Source organism: Ahaetulla prasina, chromosome 2, assembly GCF_028640845.1.
Source record: "Ahaetulla prasina isolate Xishuangbanna chromosome 2, ASM2864084v1, whole genome shotgun sequence".
Lineage (NCBI taxonomy): Eukaryota > Metazoa > Chordata > Lepidosauria > Squamata > Colubridae > Ahaetulla > Ahaetulla prasina.
In genome coordinates, this window is record NC_080540.1 from 86,459,538 (window position 1) to 86,482,854 (window position 23,317).

General features: G+C 38.6%; 1 protein-coding gene across 2 annotated transcripts in view; it reads right to left on the reverse strand.

Moving 5' to 3' along the window:
• GALNT10 (polypeptide N-acetylgalactosaminyltransferase 10) overlaps nt 1-23,317 on the reverse strand; it is a 62,757-nt gene that overhangs the window by 15,006 nt on the left and 24,434 nt on the right. For both annotated transcript variants that reach the window (XM_058169438.1, XM_058169439.1), the window contains 4 exons: nt 22,716-22,882; nt 20,303-20,488; nt 17,525-17,708; nt 14,548-14,665 (listed from right to left, as the gene is read on the reverse strand). In XM_058169438.1, coding sequence (XP_058025421.1) covers nt 14,548-14,665; nt 17,525-17,708; nt 20,303-20,488; nt 22,716-22,882 — 655 coding nt within the window. The remainder of the gene's footprint in view (nt 1-14,547; nt 14,666-17,524; nt 17,709-20,302; nt 20,489-22,715; nt 22,883-23,317) is intronic.

The window sequence follows — 23,317 nt, forward strand, 5'->3', positions numbered from 1 at the left end:
ATGATGTGCTCTGCATATAAGTTAAATAGGCAGGGCGACAGTATACAGCCTTGCTGCACTCCTTTCTCAGTTTTGAACCAATCAGTGGTTCCATGTCCAGTTCTGTAATACTGTATCTCTAAAATCTGTTTTTAGCAGTTTTACTGTAATCGTACCAACTGGCAAAATGGCATGTAATGCTTTAATTTTGTTTTTAATGCAACTGACTATAGTTGAATGCAGCTTTCTAGTTAATTATTCTTAAGTAAAACTATATTTTTGAGGTCATCATACAAGGGACTAAGCTGATTTATACAAGAACAAGAATCAAAGATGGTAAATTGGTATATCTTGACAAGAAATTATAAATCAGGATAAGGTTGCAAGTCATAGTTGTACAATAACTGTTGTTCTGTGTCAATGTTTCCCAACTTTGACAATTTTCAAAGAGGGGGAATTCTAAAAGCTGCCAGATTTGGGAAACAGTGTTCTACTTTATTATGTGGTTTAGAATAAGTCATATAATATAATTTTCTTTTTTTAGCCATTACTATTATTCAAACCAGCTTTTGGAAGGGTAGGATCATGAAACTGTCTTTACCCATTTAAAAGTCTGGGGACGGATCTTTGCTGTAGGAAAACCAAGCAAAGCGAATAGCAAACAGAACTCAGAGAACCTATTTCTCTTGCTACATATAGCCCAGTATTCATGGTTGAGGCAAAATAAGAAGCGAAAGAGAACATGATTCTGATTCTTTTGTTTTTCTTATGTTAAAACTGACAGATCTTTTTTCCTAACAGGTGTCTGCATTAAATAATATGAATTCTAGCTCATCTTGTTCTTATTTTCCTATTTTTCAAAAGATAATGATTCTAAGATTAGTACATTTGTTCAATATATCGTAGGACATAAGAGGAAGACAATAAACATGTATTCCTTCCTTATTTTCTAGACGTCTCTCAAGACTTCACTTTGTCATTGGTCTGGGGGATTCAGGGAATCGGTGAATTCTTGAAGTGGCTCCATTGCTGATCAAATTTCTAGTGTATATTTTTTTTTAAAAAGTTTAATGTGATTGTGTTTGACATGTTTATTATTTTTTATTTCTTTAACTGTACAATACGCAGAATGGGCACTCATATAAATTTGATAAATAAATAAACATATCTTAATACTGATTTCTCTTGGAGTATTAATATATGGTTAATGAAGAAATCAAATTAATAGAAAACTTTCCAAGATATAATATTTAAAATGTATTTATTAATTATTTATTAATTATTTCAATTTCTATACTGCCCTTCTCCCGAAGGACTCAGGGCGGTTTACAGCCAACTAAGAACAACAAATATAAAAATTAAAAACAAATTTAAAAGATTAATTTAAATAGGCTGAAAATTCTAAAAACTATTAAAAACCCCCATTAAAAAACTATTAGGCCAGTCCTGCACGATGAAATAAAAGAGTCTTCAACTCACGGCGGAAGACCCGGAGGTCAGGGAATTGGCGTATCCCTGCGGGTAGCTCGTTCCAGAGGGCTGGAGCCCCCGCAGAGAAGGCCCTCCCCCTGGGGGTCGTCAGTTGACATTGTCTGGCCGATGGCACCCTGAGGAGATCCCCTCTGTGGGAGCGCACTGGTCGATGGCAGGCTACCGGTAGCAGCAGGCGGTCCCGTAAGTAACCCGGTCCTAAGCCATGGAGTGCTTTAAAGGTGATAACCAACACCTTGAATTGCACCCGGAAGGCAACCGGAAGCCAGTGCAGCCTGTGCAGGATAAGTGTTATATAGGAGCTTCGAGCCGCTCCCTCAATCACCCGCGCGGCCGCATTCTGGACCAGTTGAAGCCTCCGGGTACTCTTCAAGGGGAGCCCCATGCAGAGAGCGTTGCAGTAATCCAGGCGGGAAGTATATAGAACAATCTTCAATGATTTTGTACAGAAATGCTGTAGCATTATGATTCAACCAGCAAGCTAAGCAGGATCACCTGGGATAGGTATCCTATGAAAATGCTGATAGTTGGTGGGTATTATCAACTTCTCACATAAGATTTTCTCCATTTACATTCGAAAGTACTGAAAGAATTAAATGTAGGTTATTCCAGAATTATTTCCTCCAAAAAATCCTTATAATTTTTATCCTAAAATCATTTCACATATAAAAAAATTAAAAGGGGGGATGTCAACCTTTCATATTTTTATTTTATTTAAACATTTTTATTTCTGCAAAGTATTGCTTTGCTGAGATGTTGCAATGTTTCCTTCAAGTATAAATTCCCTAATATAGAAATCTGAAGCAACTTTAGAGAAGACAGCTATACTTGGTTTTATTAACAACTTTTTTTTAATGAAGTATAAGAAAATCAAATTTAGGAGCAAAAAATACAACTGACTATAAGAAAAATTACTTTAAGGATGTGTTTACACAACACACTTGCACAGTTCAGCAACTGTTTAAGCTGTAAATGCAATTATGAATGTACTACGTACATTTGTGTTTTATGAATCCAATCTAAAAGTCATTAAGCAACAATGTGCCATCGTCAGGGACTACATGGGCATATTAACAGTGGGAGAAAGTGATCCATAAATAGATTGAGGACTGGCTGAAGATAAACGTTAAATTGTAATTTTAAAAAACCCTTAAAACTGTTTAATACAAAGTTGAAAGAAGAAAATAAGAATGATGAATTGGAGCATCCTGCCTTAGGTCTGGGTATTTATGGAACTGCCTATAACCGACATCATCTATCACAAATATATATTCTTGATTATGTTTTTGACTGGAGTACATCAAAGGTAGTACAAGAAATAATCACGACAATGATAGTCTTTTTTTGACTCAGACTTTCAAGTACTTATTTGTCTTCATGCCTGTAGAGTTTAATCTTCACCCCAATAATTGAGGGACTACCAACCAACAATGGAAATAATGTTGGAAAAACCAAGGCAATTTCTCATAATATTCATAGTGATTGTCAGCTGGAAGTTTTGTAAATTTCTAAGAGAAAAATGAGTTGATGGCAGTGAGTTTTTTTCTTCTGAAACTGATAATTGTTGCTTGTGAAGCAACAGCAATGATCAAATTCTAAAAAGATTGTTTTTGTTCCTCATCACAGATTCCTTAGAGTGGTAGGAATTGTCTTGGAAAATGGATGGTCAGTTTAAGATCTCAACATTACTTTAAAAAGATAGTCTGTTTCACTAGACATGAGGACACATGTATGTGTGAACCAAATGATTAAATATTTTCCTTGCAAGCTTTGAATTGTTATTGTGTCTTAAAATGAATTTTGCCACCTATCCACCAACATTAGCATCCACCATGTGAATTTGAAATAATTTTTAAAAGCAATATTGACTCGATAATCCATTAGCACTCTCTATTTAATGTTTGCCAGTGGTATTTTATGATAGAAAATTCTTTTATTTCCCCCCCTCCCTCCCCAGTAGTTTCCAGAGATCTTGAACAGAGGGAGCTTCAGTAGGGGATCAGAGAAAGGCAACTGTGGAAATGAGAAGGCATCTTTATAAAAAGGTTGGGAGTTCTGCACATGTATCCCATCTCCTCCTTGAAAGGATAAGGGTGAACCTTTCAGCCTCCTTTTCTATTATGGGTGCTTGATGGTATTAAGGGGAAAAATCCTCTTATCATTTTGCTTCTTAAAACCTGACTAAAGCCCACATTTTTGACCAAAAATTTAGTTAATTTAAAAGATTTGTATGATCTCCCATCTTAAACAGAACTATGGGTGGCTCACAATAATAGAGCTTATGGGGATGACCTACCAATGAAGAAAATCCTGACCTACCTACAGTAGTTGAATCTTTGGATGAAGCAATAAGTTGAGAGAAACAATACTGGAAAGTCGATATATCAAGTAATTACTGTATATTAATGCTGCTGGGTAGTTCATTGGGTACCTGAAGTAGTTGATTACTTCGAGGTTCTTTGAGGACCTGGAAGAATTAAAGTGTAAAATGAACGTGGTTTCAGAAAGTGGAACTGGATCAAGCCACTAGTAGTCTATGTAAGATTTGTGATTTTCTTGACGATGAAGGTGAACTATAAGAACTGCTATTCACTTGATAAAAACTGGTTCAGCAGAAAGGGTCAAAGTTAGTACTTGGTACTAGTAGAAACAGCTGTCAGTTACAAAAGGTATTGTGATTGAGAATTGAAAGTATAATCCTGAAGGCAAAGTAGATCTATTATAAAAACAGGGTAGATGCTGAAGAATATAACTGTGAATTTTTAGAGAGAAATGGAAATTTGGCGTTAAATACAGATGGCATATTTTCAATTGATGTTTTTGTTCTGCTGCTCCCTTTCAAGTATAGCTTTGTGATATGCAACTAAGCAAATATACATTCATATATAAACTTACTTCTGCTTGTTACAATCAAGTTATACATTTTAATATTTAAATTATTTTTCTTGTTTCTTTGTATCCTTATCCATTTGAACAATAACATGCTATTCATTTCCTGAAGGAGAAAGATTTGAATTAATTAGATTATTCAATTTTTATTACTTTATAAGGAACTCAAAGTGGCAAATATACTTAATATTCCTTCCTCCTGTTTTTCCCACAACAATAACCTTAAAAGGTGGGTTGAGATGAGAGAAAGTGACAGGCTCTTATGACTAGAACCTACAGTCTCCTGGTTTCTAGGCCACCACTTGAACCACTACATGAAACTGGCTCTGTTTTAGAATATTAATAGTGAATACTGTGTTTTAAAATAAACGAGAGTTTTTCTTCCCCAATATATAAGATAATTCCTAAAGGTATGGATTAGGTATCCACATCTGACTACAGCATTGTCACAGTCAGGTTCTTCCTATTGGCTATGTAGCAGGGGTGAAATCTAAAAATTTCCCCCACCGGTTATGTGGGCGTGGCTTAATTGGTGGGCGTGGCTTGGTGGTCAGATGGCTGGGATGGTTGGGCGTGGCCAAGAACAATAAATAATAAAAATAATAAACAAAGTATAAAAAAACAATAAGAGGTACTAAAAACCAACTTTCACACTTTACAGACACACAACACAACACAACACAACTGACTCACACATAATGTAAAAGCAGCTGCACTTCACATTTCACACAGCCACAAAAAGCTCAAAAACCAACTTTTACACTTTACACACACACAACACAACACAACTGACACACACACACACACACAATACCACATACAGCTTTCTGAGATTTTGTGTGTTTGTGTAGTTAGAGTGAAACACTAAAGAAACATACCAAATCTCAGAAAGCTGCACAAATATTTTATTTTATTATTTTATTTTATTTTATTTTATTTTATTGTGGACTTCAATTCCCAGAGTTCCTCAGCTAGCAAAGCCAGACAGCATTAATCACTCAGTGATGAAATAAATTAGCTAAGTTTAGATTAGTTCTGTCTGGTGCTGAAAGCGAAATTGGAGCTTTCCGGCTGCGAGAAAAGCCATGAGGTCGATCAGTAATAAGGTAAGTGCCTTAGAATCTCTTAAAAGGAGGTTTTCTACATGTTTACTACAGAAAACATGTTTTTTAAGGTTCTGCTGATGAGGAACTCAGGTGAGATCCCCAGAGTAGCCTTTAAATTTTTTTTTTAAAGTTTAAAGTCTCTGCCGATCTCAGCTGAGGGGCGGGATCCTCAAAGGCATTTTTTTTAAACATTTAAAGGCATGTTTCGGCTGAAGCAAAACCGGCTTTTAAAAGTAAAAAAAAAAACCAACCCTCTGCTGATGGTGCGGCTCAGCAGAGGCGGGGGGGGGGGGCGTGGCCAGGGATTTTTGCTACCAGTCCTCTGAACCAGCAGCCGCCATCACTACCTAATCGCGCGAGCCGGTCCGATCCGGGAGCATTTCACCCCTGCTATGTAGGTCCCCTGACATCATTCATAGATGCTTCAATGATGATACTATATCAATAGGAATGACTGGTATTTAAATACATAAACTCTGCATTAGGTGTCTTCTGCCATTCTAAGTGCAATACAAATATTATCCAGCTGAACTGAATGAAAAAACACAAAAAAACTTAACACTTATTTAAATTTAAAAAAACCAACAAAGATTAAACCTGTAGAAATAAAAAACAGGGAAGTAGATTTAAGTGCAGATACATATTTGAATAAGACTGCAACAAATTGAATGTTAAAAGAGGAAAGAAAGGAAAGAAAGACCGAAAATGAGCTGTCTGGAAAAAGTAGATAAGGATTTAATTTCTAATTTTCCCTTCTTTATACTGACTTTTAAACATTAAAACCCCCCTTAAAAACCATACTCTGTGTAAATCTACTCTTTACTTTCAGTAAAATCAGGAGCTTAGAATCACCACTCTTCCATAGCATAGTTCTTTTATTTGTCTTATTCAGATATTTTTATTTATTTTATTTTATTTATTTTGTCACAACAATATATATAAGCATCACATAAAAAGATTATATAGTATATAAACATATATATGAGGTAATATAACGAAGTATAAGCATACAGAAGAAAAAAGAAACAAGCAAACAATAGGACAGGGCCCATCTTGAGGACGGGTTTTGGAACCCCGAGAGGTGGCATGCCAAGAATAGGAGACTTAGGGTATTTTTAATTAACTGTTTTAACCGATTTTTTAAGGGGAGTTTTAATGGGAATTTTATGGGGAGGATGAAAATTGACGGGTCTGGGTTGGGGGGGGGAAGGGGAATGGGTGGGGAGGGAAACCCGTTGGGGAGGGAGCCAAGTCCAATGTGCGTTCGCGGCATTAAGTTACGTCCGAGGGAGGTGGGGGGAGGGTTTCGTTCCAGCTTATCAGGGTTGTGCTATTGACATGGTAAGTGGGAGAGGCAGATATGGCGGAAGAGGGGAGCACATCAGGTTTTGGGAGTACGCCCTCGCTATTTAAGAGTGATCGTGTGCTCCGGCCCCCCTGCTTCTTCCCATTCCCCAGGTGGCCAGAGTACTCGGGACTTGGGCCTCCGGCTGATGTTATGCAATGCAAGGTCCGTGGTTAACAAAGCCCCCCTGATCTCAGATCTAATTCAGGAGGGGACCACGGACATTATGGGCATTACAGAGACCTGGTTGGGCACGGAAGGGGGGGTTCCCCTAGTGGAGATGTGCCCACCAGGTTTCCGAGCATTCCATCAGCCAAGGGCCCAAGGTAGGGGCGGCGGGGTGGCGGTTATTATTAATGAAAGCCTGGAACCGAGGGAGACCACTGTGCCTCAGATAGCTGGTTGTGAATCCCTCTATGTGAAGTGGAGTCGTAGGACTCAGGTGGGCTTGTTGATCACGTACCTGGCTCCTTGCTGCATGACAACAGCCGTGCCCGAGCTGTTGGAGTTGTTGGCCGGGTTGGCAGTTGAAACCCCTAGACTGTTGGTCATGGGGGATTTCAACTTGCCATCAGCTGGCATGGCATCCTTGACGGCTCGGGAGTTCATGGCTTCCATGACGGCCATGGACCTGACTCAATTAGTGGACGGCCCTACCCACATCGGGGGAGGCACTCTAGATCTGATTTTTGTCTCTGGCCAGTGGGCAAATGATCTGATTTTAAATGATTTAGTTATTGAGCCTTTGTCATGGTCAGATCATTCTCTTCTTCGTCTGGACTTTCGGACCGCTACTCATCACCGCAGGGAGACGGAACCAATGCGTTGGTTCTGTCTCAGGCGCCTGATGGACCCAGAGAGGTTCCTGATGGAGCTTGGGCCGTTTCCTGAGAACCTGGCCCGCGACACAACTGAAGAAGTAGTCGCGGCTGGAGCTTTGGACCGTGTCGTGCCTTTGCGGCCTCTGACCCGGCGTAGATCTCAACCAGCCCCTTGGTTCTCCGAGGAGCTGAGGGAGATGAAACGCCGGAGAAGACGCCTAGAGAGTGCCTGGAGATCCAGCCGTTCTGAGGCTGACCGGACACTAGTTAGGTCCTATAGTAAGACCTACCTAGTGGCATTGAGGGAAGCAAAGCGTTCTTACGTTTCCTCCCTCATTGCGTCGGCAGATAACCGCCCGGCCGCCCTGTTTCGGGTTACCCGCTCTCTCCTTCAACAGGAAGGGTGGGAGGACCCATTACAAGGGCGTGCTGAGGAGTTTAACGGTTATCCATACGATAAAATTGTTCAGCTTCGGGAAGGATTGGATCAAAATTGGGTAGATCCAGGCGAGAGTTTCGAGACTCGTCTTGTTGAGACCGTTTGGGATAGTTTTGACCCTGTGACTCCCGAGGACATGGACAGGTTACTGGGAAGGTTGAATGCCACCACATGTTTACTGGACCCGTGTCCCTTCTTGTTAGTGCTGGCCACGCAGGAGGTAACACGACACCACAAGGACACCACATAAAGGGGTACAAAAAACATACGATACGGCATAATTCTATTCATCACATCTGAAGTTTTCTTCTTCTTAGGTTTCTTTTGAGCACTATACCGTAAGCCTAGTACCAACCCCAGAATTGGTACTAGGCTGGGATTACAAATGCTTCTTTGCAGGAGGGGTCTTTCCGCTGCCTTGAAAGAGGCGGTGGTGAGACCTCTCCTCAAGAAGCCTTCCTGGACCGGGATGCCTTATGCACGGTCACTCATGCTCGTGACCTCTCGCTTGGACTATTGCAATGCTCTCTATATGGGGCTCCTTGAAGAGCACCGGAGACTCAGTTAGTCAGAATGCAGCTGCGGCTGACTGTTGAGGAAGCAAAGCGTTCTTACGTTTCCTCCCTCATTGCGTCGGCAGATAACCGCCCGGCCGCCCTGTTTCGGGTTACCCGCTCTCTCCTTCAACAGGAAGGGTGGGAGGACCCATTACAAGGGCGTGCTGAGGAGTTTAACGGTTATCTATACGATAAAATTGTTCAGCTTCGGGAAGGATTGGATCAAAATTGGGTAGATCCAGGCGAGAGTTTCGAGACTCGTCTTGTTGAGACCGTTTGGGATAGTTTTGACCCTGTGACTCCCGAGGACATGGACAGGTTACTGGGAAGGTTGAATGCCACCACATGTTTACTGGACCCGTGTCCCTTCTTGTTAGTGCTGGCCACGCAGGAGGTAACACGACACCACAAGGACACCACATAAAGGGGGTACAAAAAAACATACGATACGGCATAATTCTATTCATCACATCTGAAGTTTTCTTCTTCTTAGGTTTCTTTTGAGCACTATACCACGTAAGCCTAGTACCAACCCCAGAATTGGTACTAGGCTCCGGGGGATTACAAATGCTTCTTTGCAGGAGGGGGTCTTTCCCGCTGCCTTGAAAGAGGCGGTGGTGAGACCTCTCCTCAAGAAGCCTTCCCTGGACCCAGCTGTTTTAGGAAATTACCGTCCAGTCTCCAACCTTCGTTTTACGGCGAAGGTTGTAGAGAGTGCAGTGGCACGTCAATTACCCCAGTACCTGGATGAAACCGTCTATCTAGACCCGTTCCAGCCCGGCTTCCGGCCCGGATACAGTACGGAGATGGCTTTGGTCGCGTTGGTGGATGATCTCTGGAGGGCCAGGGATAAGGGTTACTCCTCTGCCCTGGTCCTATTAGACCTCTCAGCGGCTTTCGATACCATCGACCATGGTATCTTGCTGCGCCAGTTGGAGGGTCTGGGAGTGGGAGGCACCGTTTATCGGTGGTTCTCCTCCTACCTCTCTGACTGGACGCAGACGGTGTTGACAGGGGGGCAGAGATCGACCCCGAGGTGCCTCATGTGTGGGGTGCCGCAGGGATCGATTCTCTCGCCTCTCCTGTTCAACATCTATATGAAGCCGCTGGGCGAGATCTTCAGTGGTTTTGGGGTGAGATACCAACTGTACGCTGATGATACGCAGCTGTACTTTTCCACCCCAGGCCACCCCAATGAAGCTATTGAAGTATTGTCCCAGTGTCTGGAAGCCGTACGGGTCTGGATGGGGAGGAACAGGCTCAAGCTTAATCCCTCCAAGACGGAGTGGCTGTGGATGCCAGCACCCCAGTACAGTCAGCTGCAGCTGCGGCTGACTGTTGGGGGCGAGTCATTGGCCCCGATGGAAAGGGTGCACAACTTGGGCGTTCTCCTGGATGGGCGGTTGTCTTTCGAAGACCATTTGATGACCGTCTCCAGGAGAGCTTTTTATTAGGTTCACCTGATTCGCCAGTTGCGCCCCTTCCTGGACCGGGATGCCTTATGCACGGTCACTCATGCTCTCGTGACCTCTCGCTTGGACTATTGCAATGCTCTCTATATGGGGCTCCCCTTGAAGAGCACCCGGAGACTCCAGTTAGTCCAGAATGCAGCTGCGCGGGTGATAGAGGGAGTGGTTCGGAGCTCCCATGTAACACCCATCCTGCGCAGACTGCACTGGCTGCCTGTTGTCTTCCGGGTGCGCTTCAAGGTATTGGTGACTACCTTCAAAGCACTCCTTGGCTTAGGACCAGGATATTTACGGGACCGTCTACTGCCATCTTCTATCTCCTAGCAACCGGTGCATTCTCACAGAGAGGGACTCCTTAGGGTGCCGTCAGCCAAGCAATGTCGACTGGCGGCCCCTAGGGGGAGGGCCTTCTCTTTGGGGGCTCCTACCCTGTGGAATGAACTTCCCCCTGGACTTCGTCAACTATCCGACCTTCGGACCTTTCGCCGTGAACTTAAAATCTATTTATTCCATTTAGCTGGACTGGCTTGATGTTAAAAATTTTTAATTTGCTTTTATGGGTTTTAAATTTTTGTAAATCTTATAGGGTGTTATTGTATTTTAAATTTTTGGCCAATTGAATAAGTTTTTTAAGGGGTTGTTCTTAATATTATATGTATTGTTCTTTTTGTATTTTATTTTGGCTGTGCACCGCCCTGAGTCCTTCGGGAGAAGGGCGGTATACAAATTAAAATATTATTATTATTGTTGTTGTTGTTGTTGTTGTTATTATTATTATTATTATTAGTTGTCAATAGTATGTATCTGGGGGTGCAGGTCTCTCCACACATCATCTTTACTGAAGCGTGCAAACCATTGTCTGCATTTCCTATATCAGATGAGGAGAGCACATCTTTAGCCTTCTGTCCTGGCCACTTTTTACAGGTGCATGATTGAGAGCGTTTTAACAAATTACAACAATGTTTGGTTTGGTAGTAGCAGTGCCTCAGATAGAAAGTCCATACAGAGAGTGGTAAGGACAGCCAAGAAGATTTTAGGAAGCTTGCTTCCCATTATTCAGGAAACTGTTTATAAGCGCTATGTGCCTAGAGATCAAAGCATTGTTAGAGATACCACATACCCACTTTATGGTCTGTTTCTGTTGCTCCCCTTTGGGAGGAGGTTTCAAAGTATTTCTAGCAGGACTTCCAGATTCTGTAACAGCTTTGTTCCCTATGCCATCTGTCTGGTAAACTTGCAAGATCGTTTTTCTCGCCATGTATGTGTATACATCCAAACTAGACTGTGTTGTTTCTCTGTGCCATATAATATATGTAGGTATGTGGCTATTAGCATATTTATTTATTTATTTATTTATATTCTTGACATGTTTAGGTAGTGTATATTGGAGGTGGTGACCCTTTGAGAGCTGTATGCAATAAAATTTAATTTTAATGTATGCCGATTAGTGTAAGGTGACAATAAAATTATGCTAAGTCTAAATTAACTTGATCCTTTCTTTCTTGTTTTCTTTTTTCTTTTTTTCTTTCATCTATCAATGCATATTAATTATTTTTGATCGTGACTAAATCAAGTTTGAAGAGGATAATGAACATAAACTTACTAATAAAAATAACTTACCCTAAGGAGAATGTTAACTAGGACAAATAACTGAATAATTTGGCTTAACACACGTTGCAAATTTGGTCTTTAAAATACAGAAAACATTATTTTGGAAGTTGTCCAAACTTAATTTATTCTGTTCTTCAGTGGCTGATTTTTTGGGGTCGTTTTATATGTCAATGAATCCTTAAAACAAGATGTAGTTTAAAAAATAAGGGTTTTTTGTTATAATTTCATCAAAATGGTGACTTCTATCAACCGCAGTTGAATGCATTAATTGATTTTAATTTCTGAAAGTATACCCTTTCAATTAAATATCATTTTCTATTGCACAAAGGAAGAGAAATAGAAAGGACTTAACTGGGATTAATTAGAGTGAATATAACCCACCATAAATTATCATTTCTGGCATGAAACAAAACTCTTTGAAATATTGTGTGTAACTAGTCAAATGAATAAAGTAGCTTTATTTCCTGAATATCAAGCAGTGAATATCTACTCTAGCATTTCAGAAACAAAAAACTTTCCCAGGAACTGTCATCACTCTTGGGAACTACTGTTTTAGAAAAGGTCCAACTAGAAATGATGAGTGTTGTTTGTACCTCTCCCACAGAGAACTACACTGTTATACCGGTTCTCTATACACAATAGTAAAATGGATAAATGGAATCAAAGGGGAAACAAGAAACCCCCAGTATGTCTTTATTACTGTTTTTGGAGATAAACAATGGGAAGAACATTTCATTTATTACATATTAATTGCCAAATCAATGTAGTTTGATAGAATCCTAAGAACACTAAGCAGTTTATATTCAGAAAAACTATTCAGACAAAACAGAAGACAAGAAATTATAATTATCAAGGGAGCTACATCTTGTTGTTAGCAAGACTGAATTATCTACAACAGTGCAATGTTTTTGCTAGTCTCCCACTGGATTCATGCTGAAATTGTCTCTTCAAATGGATAAAGGACTTATTAAAGTAGACATACTATTAATTTTCTGAAGTAAAACACAGAGCAAAGAAAAGTAATATTTGTAAAATATTTATATTCTTAATTAAATAATGATGTTTGTCAAACCAATAGTTAACTTTCAGTAACTAATAAAGTAGGTTAATAGTAATTACATTTATTATAAACAAGTAAATTTACAAATCATACAGACCAATTCATCTATTAAAATATTTATCTGGTATTTAATTGGTTACTTCCCAAAGCTATTTATCTTTAATGTAAAACAGTGATAAGAATTTAACCATTTGCTTGAACTTAGCCTTCCTTTACAAATATACTCTTATTAGTCAGTGGATCAGTGATACATGAAAAAACTCTCTAAAGTGAAGTAATAATATGAATATTATTTCATTTCCATGATGACTCAAACACTTACTGCTTTAAAACCATGATTAATAGTAAAAGTACACCAATATGATTTCTTACCGTATATTTAGATAACATGCTCACTCAGAAAAAAAATTAAATAGCAAATGTGCTACAGTTAGTTCCTGCACATATCCATTGGCTTTTCCATGGATGAACAAAATACTGTATTTTATGCCACCTGGCTCTTTCACACTATTTTGCACTGCCATAAAACACCCAGAGTATATTCAAGGTTTGTAATAGATTAGTTTATGGTTAGATAATGTGTTCTAATTGCATTGCTTAAAATTTAGACAATACAGTTAACTATAAACCAGTCACAGATGAATAATTTACCACTCTGTGAGAAGAGCCGAGGGAACATGTGGAAGGTGAGTGGAGTGGTGTGGTATGGAACAGAACGGAACGGAACGGAGCGGAACAGAACAGAACACTTTATTGGCCAAGTGTGATTAAACACACAAGGAATTTCTCTCAAATAAGCTCTCAGTGTACATGCAATTGCATTATTACAAAGTAATAATAATTATAATAATAGCAAAGGATAACAATTATAACAATGATACCAATAGAAAAGGTAGTGGAACAGATGAGAAGGATAAAAGTAATGTAGCAATAGTACATGGAAATATACTTAAACATAAGACAGAACTATGGAAATTAAGTGTTCAGCAGAGTGATGGCACAAGGAAAAGAACTGTCTTTGTCCCTAGTTATTTTGGCATGTAATGCTCTATAGCAGTGTCTCAAAGGGAGGAATTGAAATAGTTTATGTCCAGGATATGTGGGATCTGTAGATATTTTCTCAACCCTCTTTCTGACCCATGCAGTATACAGGTCCTCAATGGATGGCAGGCTGGTTGAAACAGTTTTTTCTGCAAACCTAACTATCTATTGGTTATCTGTACCTATCTTATTTGATTGCTATACAAAACGACACAGTTATAGAAGAATGAATCACAGATGTAGTATTTAAGATATTTACCATTTATCCATGTTTTGTTAAGTATATTACCCAAATGAAATACACCCGGTACACTGTGTCCATTAAGACATAAATAATACTTTGGCTTAGGAACAAGGATGAAGTATTTGTTAAGACTTTTTTTTCCTGTAGCGACTGAGTACTCACAATTCTATTCTTACCTATCAAACCAGAGCTCAGTTGGCATTTAAAAGTGACAATCCTGGTACACTTAACTAATTTAGCCTGATCTTTATGTAAAACATTTAGTTTCAGGAAAATTGACCTCTCATATACTAATAATCAGATACCATAAATTAGGGGTCATTAGGCAATTCAACAGAAGCATTCGATTCGTAACAAGATTTTTAATTATTTTAACAAGTATTTTTAAATTGCTTAAATTCGTCTTTTTTCAATAATTTTATATATACAAACAAGTTTTTTTTAACCAAGTCATACTCCATCAAAATATTATACAATATCTTTTCAATAACTCACCTTAAATGATATTTCATACTGCTCTCCTCCCCATATTTCTAGGCCTGCATCATATCCTCCAAGTTCCCAGAACCATCTTCTATCAACTGCAAACAATCCTCCAGCCATAACTGGAGACCTTAAGAGAAAAATTAAATTCCATATTATAAATATTTAAATGAAGTCTGCCCAAATTATATGTACAACTTTCACATTGCATTTCACTTCCCACTTTGGCTACTTTGCACTTTGATTACAATGTCATTTATATTATACAGCAACTTCTGGAACAGAAGAGGAACTTTGGGGGAAGTCAAAGAAACTATAGGAATCTGATATTGTTAACAACCTGATGCCAAAGAGATGCTAATAAACAGGCTGGATGATTCTTGCAAGCCTGTTCAGTAACTGTTTGACATCACTTATGAGATTTTATGGTATCATTTTCTTCCCAAAGTAGAATGGGTAAAGATTGTGCCTAGATGAGGACAGAAGTTTGTTCCTGCTAACTTGGTATTTGTGGAATGGAGCCTTTAAGATACAGAGTTGAGGCCAGAAGAGTGAATAGAATAGAATAGAATAGAATAGAATAGAATAGAATAGAATAGAATAGAATAGAATAGAATAGAATAGAATTTTTATTGGCCAAGTGTGATTGAAAAGAAGAGGAATATCTTATCTGAAAACACACATGTTAAAACATCTAAAACAAAACATATTAAAATGAAGGATAGAAAAAATTTAGAACAGTTATTGGTATGACAGTTGAAAACAAACCTAGAAAAACCAGTCGCATGAAGTATGTGAGGAAAAGGGGAACGTAATCAAGAATTCTTTAAGCTGTAGAAGTTGTTGAACAAGTTATATACAGGTGCACACCTAGAAAAACTAATGTTCAGAATTTTTTCTATAAGAAAATAAAGATTCCTCAGGGTAAAAAATCTATATTGTTCTTTTTATCACCACTCTTTTTGCTTTTTTCTCTTTAGCAGCTTCATGCAGAAAAAGGATAATGTTGCCAGAACCTTGAAATGATTTTCTTCAGACTTAATTCAAATCAGAGTGGCATAAATAACTTTGAAAGATCCCTCAGAAAACTGGTATTCACTGATGGAAGAGAAGGCAACTATGTTTCAGAAAAGCCAAATATGTGCTATAGCAGAAACAACAGGAAACAGAATGGCAAGACCATGTATTCATAAAGCAGAGAAGAAAGCACTGAATCCGTTGAATGTAGAAAATTAGTGCCTCCTGAACTTTCAGAGAAGGAAGGACATAATAAATGGAGAAAATCACTGGAAAAAATAAAAAAATTAACAGCTAGATGCAGTTCAAATTTATTTTATATTAATAAATATAATGAAGCACATAACATATGAAGTACGTTATATAAAAAAGTGTTATAATGTATGTACACTGTTGATAGAGAGCCAATTTAGTGCAATGGTTAAAGCATCAGGCTGGGAATTGGGAGACTGTGAGTTCTAGTCTTGCTTAGGCACAAAGCTGGCTGAGTGACCTTGGGCTAGTCCCTTCGTCCCAGCCTCAGGAAGGAGGCAATAGCAAGCCACTTTTGAAAAACCTTGCTAAGGAAACTGCAGGGACTTGTCTAGACAGTATCCAAGAATTGATATGATTGAATGGAACTAAAAAAAGCTGTTGGTCCCCTCTTAGCACACAGAATTTGCTGACACAGTAGCTGGAACTGCAACAAGAAATGCAATTTCCAATATAAATATTGGAAAATGAAGTAGATGACAACATAACTGGCGATTAAACAACTGTAGATGTAAAACTGTAAGCATTAAAATACTTTATGTTTAACATTATTTTACTACATAAGATAAAACATAATTGTCCTTCCAACAGTGTATATACAGGCAGTCCTCACTTAAGGATGGTTCAGTTACCATGAAACACCCCCCCCCCAAGTTACTCATAACCCGTCCTTGAACTTACGACTGCTGCAGCCCCCCCCCTCCCCCATCACATAATCATATTTTGGGTGCTTGGAAACTGGATTTATAATCAGTTGCAATGTCCTGCAATCATGTGATTTGTGACATTTTTTGCCAGTTTCTGGGAAGAAATACCTATTTGGGAGAATATATTACTTAACAACCACTGTGACTCACTTTATAACCATAATAAAAATGGTTCTAAAATCAAATCAGATCACATGATGATCTGCTTAATGATTGCAGGGATTTAGTATATGACAAAACCTCCAGGGAGCTCTGCTCTTTTTGTTAAGGGAGGACTATCTCTATATTGAGATCACTGTGAATATTCTGAATTGAGATCACTGTATTTTAATATTTTGGATAGTAGCTGTGTAATCTTGTACTCAGCAAGAAATATTAGACCTTTATTTTTCAAAATTTCCCTCTTACAAGCACACAGACTGTAGCTGTAGAGATAGAACTCAGATCAAGGGAATTAGAAGAATTGTTGCTATACGTATCTGTACCTGAAAACCAGGTAGCATTTAACAACACCTACCACAAATGTACATACTTAATGGTATGTTCTTGACTGGGGTACATTCTTGACTACAGTAGAAGAAGGAAAAATGCCAGTGACAGTATTTTTGACACAGACTTTCAAACTCCTATTGTCTTCATACTTAGTAGAGAGTCTAACCTTCACCCCAATAATTGAGGGAATACCAACAGAAATGGAAATAATGTTTTTAGAAACAGAGACCACTTCTGGTAAAAGACTTTTGTGCCAACTGTATAGAAACAAAAGAGAAACCAATTTGAAAACAGGTGATTTTGATAACTGGAAGGGGATGTTATTTCAAGGAACAGTAGTCTATGATATAATTACATGATTTAATTTGTCCATTGTGTGACTGACCTTCATTTTTTATCTTTGTTGATTTCCTTTCTTTTTAGAGGAGAAAGAAAAAAGAACATGTAGCAATTATATCTGTCTGAAAACCTACAACCTCTTAGCTTGTTAAGCAAGTATTCACTTTGTCTCATGAACTCACTCAAAAGGGTCACTGGGATCAGGTTTCTGTAATTCAGGAGGAATTGGGATTCGCTTATAATACATCTCCCAGTCAAATGCTCCTCGCATTGCATCTCCAGCTTGTGTTTCATAGCCAAAATGGTCATGATCAATGACATCAATCATTGGACAAACAATAGTTTTGCGATTTCGAGCAATGCGGTCTGGGGAATAAAAAAAATGTATTTTATATTTTCATTTGTAACAATATAACACTCTTACAGAAGAACATAAAAAGAATCTTAGAAAAAGATCACAGGCAGTCCTTGGTTAATGATACTGATTGGGACTGGAATTTCTATCACTAAGCAATGTGGTTGTAAAACACACCACCATTGGATTGCATCGCTTAGTGCAACAATCCTGTCATTGTTGTCATTAAGCAAGGTTTGCAGATGGTTAATTGAAAATGTGGGTGCTTGGCAATCCATTTGCACTTAGCACCAGTTGCCAAGCACCCACAATCACAAGATCACCATTTACAACCTTCCCTTCTGGTTTTCCCTTTCAGTGGGGAGGCTGGCAGAAAAGGTTGCAAGTTACTGGAAAAGTGTCTCCATTTGTGTCCTTTTCCTCACCTCCTGTGTTTCCATTGGCTATTCACTGACCCTGTGCACCCTTTAGCCCTCACTGTATCTATCTTGCAACTTTGCACAGCCTCCCCAACCCGTCCAGTGTTTGTCATGCATCTTCTTGTATCTTCGTACATCCTTGACCCATGTAGTGCCTCTTGCACATTCCCTTGCACCAATAGTGGGTTTCAAATCCTGTCGCTACCAGTTCACTCGTGGACATGCTCACTCACGCGTGATGCTTCTGCGCATGCACAGAGACATCCAGGCGGGAGGGCGGAGCCTCCTGCCGCAACCAGTTCGCCAGATCCAGGGTGAACCGGTAGCAACCCACCACTGCCTTGCACCCTCCTCAATCCTCCCTCGCACCCTCTATGCTCCCATATTCATACTCTGGTCTCCTTCCACATAGATTACTATAATACACTTTACATGGGGCAGTGGTGAAATGTAAAATTTGTTACGGTTCTGTGGGCATGGCTTGGTGGTGGGGGTAATGTGACTGGATGGGCATGGCCAACTTTTTTTTTTTACTTTTAAAAGTGTTTTTTCTACAACCTACTCGGCCGAAGAGGTTGTAAAAAATGCTTTTAAAAGGTTCTGACGATCCCAGCTGAGTTGCCTGATCATTAGAGGCAATTTTTTTAACTTTTTAAAGCATTTTTTCGGCTGAAGAAAAAATGCTTTTAAAAGTAAACAAAAAACAAAAAACCTCATGATTGCATGGCTCAGCTGGGCATGGGCGGGGGGGGGGGCGGAGGAGGAATTTTTGCTACCAGTTCTCTGAACCACCCGCTGCTGTCGCTTCCGGATCAGGTGACCCGGTCCGAACCGGGAGCATTTCACCCTTGACATGGGGCTACCCTTGAAAAGTATTTGGAAGCTTCAGTTTGTGCAAAATGCCATGGAAGGAGCAATTATGTGTACACCTAGACTTACACACATTACACCTTTGCTCTACGAGATGAATTGATTATAAATTTGTTTCACAGTCTAATTCAAGGTACTTTCTAAGCTTTATAGCTTACAATGTAATGTAACTTAATATTTACGGGACCGCCTGCTGCTACTGAATACCTCTCACCGACCCGTGCGCTCTCACAGAGAGGGACTCCTCAGGGTGCCGTCGGCGCGACAGTGTCGTCTGGCGACACCCAGGGGAAGGGCCTTCTCTGTGGGGGCTCCCGCCCTCTGGAACGAACTCCCCCCAGGACTCCGTCAACTTCCGGACCTCCGAACCTTTCGCCGCGAGCTTAAAACTCACTTATTCATCTGCGCTGGACTGGGTTAGTTTTTTAAGTCTATGGGTTTTTAATGGGTTTTTATTTTTAAATTTTAATTGTGGCCAATTTAATAAGTTTTTTAACTGTATTTTAATCATATTTATAGTGTATTGTGTATTTTTTACCTGGCTGTGAACCGCCCTGAGTCCTTCGGGAGAAGGGCGGTATACAAATTTAAATAATAAATAAAATAAATAAAAAATTGTATTATAAATATCAATATAATATACAGTAATATAATGATATAATTTAGATATTAACTTTGGAACTTATAAAGCCCTACATGGCATGGGGCCAACTTAGTTAAAGGACTGCCTGTCCCCAGTGACATCAGGTCCAGCAGAAGAAGATTGTTGTGGGTTTCATCCACTACAAAGTCTCATTTGCCGGGACCCTAGAGGAGGAACATTTCTGCTGCTGAGGTCAGGTTGGCTCTGGATGGTCTTCAGAAGGGTCTGATGATTTGGCTTTGCCATCTGGTCTGGGGATTAGTGTAAAGCCATAATACTGTTCCTCTCTCCTGGTGATAATGCTGTATAGATTTTAATCATTTAACTGTTTTAATGTTTGCATTGTTCGTATGGCTGTTTTTGTTTTTTTTAATTTTGGCTATATACTGTAAATCAAATGAATAATTGTGAAAAATGAAATGTGATTGAAGAGCAGCCTTCAACTGAGCGCAAAAGAAATAATTGATTGTCTTCATATTCCCCATCCCAAATTGGAAAAAACATAGCAATTTGACTGTTAGAATACTAATAAGTATGTGGATATTCTAATGTTAAGTCAACGAAATATTACTCTGCCACCAGAAGGCTTGGATAATGTCAGATTCTGGTTGTTCAAAAAGACACTGCATCTACAATTGATCATTCAGAAATGCATTTCAAATAGGATTCTTACCTAGAAGGGGTGGCAACCAGTTCACATTTGCTTCACAGTGGGAATCTAAGAAGGTAATAACATCTCCTATTGCTGCAGAAGCTCCGAGCATTCGAGTTCTTATTAGCCCTTCTCTCTTCTTAGTTCGAAGAATCCTAACTTTCGGAAAATGGGCCATATAATCCTCCAAGCGCTTTTTTAGATGCTCTGCATGGAACAAAATGAAGGTGAAAGATGAATTAAAAATGAAACTATGAAGTTTAAAAACGGGATTCTACTTCAGCTTTAGAAGTGAACAGCAACAACATAAAGTTTAGACAATGCAGGTAGTCTTCGACCTCTGACTGTAATTGAGCCAGGCAAGTCATGGCAGTCAAAAAATGGGTCATGTGCCCAAGTCAATTTGATAACTTTTTGCAGTGTTTGTTAAGCAAACACCATGGCCATTAAGCAATTGTTCACTATGGACGGCTTTTACAGGGAAATTGGAATTAAACACCAGTTTGGGCAAAAATTCTATATAATATGTGGAATTCCGCAAATAGTAATAAATGTAGGCCACTTGCTGAGTGTCCAAAATGCGGTTACATGATTATGAGGAACCCTAGCCATTGGAATTTTGAAACTGGGTTGCAAGCACCTTTTAGGGGGTCTATTGTAGCTTCACTCACTCACTAAGTTACTGGTCATTCTAAACATGTTGTCATTTCTAAGATTATTAGGAACCATAAAGGCAGAAGTGATCCTATAATAATGTGTATTTGTACATCCAAATTGTTTGAAGTTTCTCACCAAACACTCCTAAAAAATTTCAGCAGCAATTGAGTAAGAGAGCAAACATTTTTGGTCTGAAAATAGGCTATAGAACAAGAAAGAGTTGACACCAATGTCAAATTGAGGACATTCTCAAAGTAGGTTTGTTGCTGGTTCAAAGACTATTTCATTTGTTCATAAATAGTATGGGCAAGAAGAAAACAATTCGATGCTAAACTGTTTAGGACAATAAAATAAAAAGAGAGTTCAAAGAGTTCCAAAAGGATCTTTCCAATATGGATGAGGGCATCAAAAGAATTATTTTTTTGTAAAATATATACTTATCAATTCCCTTAACAGCTCTGGGAGTCTTAGAGGTTATTATGTAAATAGCCATTAACAACTTACATGTGTTTTTGTAACCCTCCTAGGTTTAAGCTGTGCAAAGTTGGTGCAAGCAAATGCAAAGTAATGCAAAGTGTCCCAGAAACCACATGCTTCACATATATTAATGGGATCTGAACTGTTAGTGATTGAGCAAGAAAAGGATTTTGGAATCATGATGGATAGTTCAATGAAAATGTCACTTCACTGCACAGTAGCTAAAGATATAAATTCTAAGCTTGAAATCATTATGAAAGGAACAGGAAATAAAAAAGTCGATATCGTTTTGCCCCTATATCAATCATATATTCCATAGCATGTGGAATACTATGTACAGTTCTGTCCACCATATCTCAGAAAGATTAATGTGGTACTGGGAAAGGTTTAGAAAATTAATGAAAACAGTTAGAGGGCTTGAGCAGCTATCTACGAGGAAAGACCACAGTGATTATGGCCTTTTAATTCAGAGTAAAGGTCAGTAAGGGGAGACAAATGCATATTAAAATATGCATCGTATGAATTGGGATAGGGAATTTTCTCCTTCCCTTACAAAGTTAAAAGTGGGATTATTTATTAAAACTAAATGGGAGAAATTTAGGTATAGTAAAAGAAGGTGCCTTTCATACATACATCCACAAATGATACACAATTAATCTTTGGAATGTGATACTATCAAATTAGAAAGGGAACTGAATAAATTCATGGAGAATTGGGCTATCAATGACCACTGATCTTAATGGCTGTTTGCTACTTCTATGCTCGTGAAGGTCTACCTTGAATATGAGCTGCTACTGAATAATAGAGGAAAAGAAGTATAATTCTTCTGTCCATGCTTGTCAACATTCTGCCTGCCACATGGCATAGAACATGGGCTACATGTGTGTGCTTGTCCTGATCCAGCGAGATTCTTAAAAAATATTACTCATAATTAGAAAAACCATTTATTATGTTAAATTACAATATATAATTCAATAATACACATCTTCCCATTAAAACACACATACAATTATCTAATTCAGAAATTTTGATTCTGCATGGTTCATCTGTTTTACTTAATTCTGCGACTCTTTTTTAAAAAAGTTTTAACTCAAATAAGAGAAATGTTTCCTTAGCATTAAAAAATGAATGTGTGGCACATAAGATACATTAATATATTTTTTTTAGAAAAACAATAGAGGAAATACTTAAAAGTCCAACATTAAAATGTATTTTATGTATTGTATGTGCAAAATAATCCAATATATACCATTGTTTCATGAATGAATGTATGAGCACATGTATTATACATTGGATGTACCTCTATCACTGAAATCATCCACCAGCACAATCTCAGCTATCAGTTCGGGAGGAGAGCGATTGAGAACACTATGCACTGTTCGAAGAAGTGAGGACCATCCTTCATTGTGGAATGGGATTATTATACTGGTGTTGGGAAGTTGTTCCAGATATAGCTTGCTATTGCAGCTTAAAGATGAAGAGAATTACCATCTTGATCAGTATTTATAAAATATTACCACTGCTCCAGCACCTAAAGAAATCACTTCTATTATCTCATGTAAATACTAAATATCCAGTTAACTAACAGCATATTATTTCAATTCATAAAGAACAATTGATAACCATGGAAATTGGTGCATATTACACAATATCTTTTGTTGTTGAATTTTACCCACCAACAGCAATGTGCAATTTTTTTCATATCTGAAACACCCCATACTGACTGCAAATTGCTCCATCTCAAATATGGAACAGGTTGTTTTGAATATTCTGAGATTGTTTTTATCCTGAAACAGTGTTTCAAGTAAATATGTTTGTTTTACACTTAAAATAGAGTGTTTAAAATACAAATAGGTGTGTTTCATACATGAAACTATTTAAATCTTAAAAAAATTATGTAAC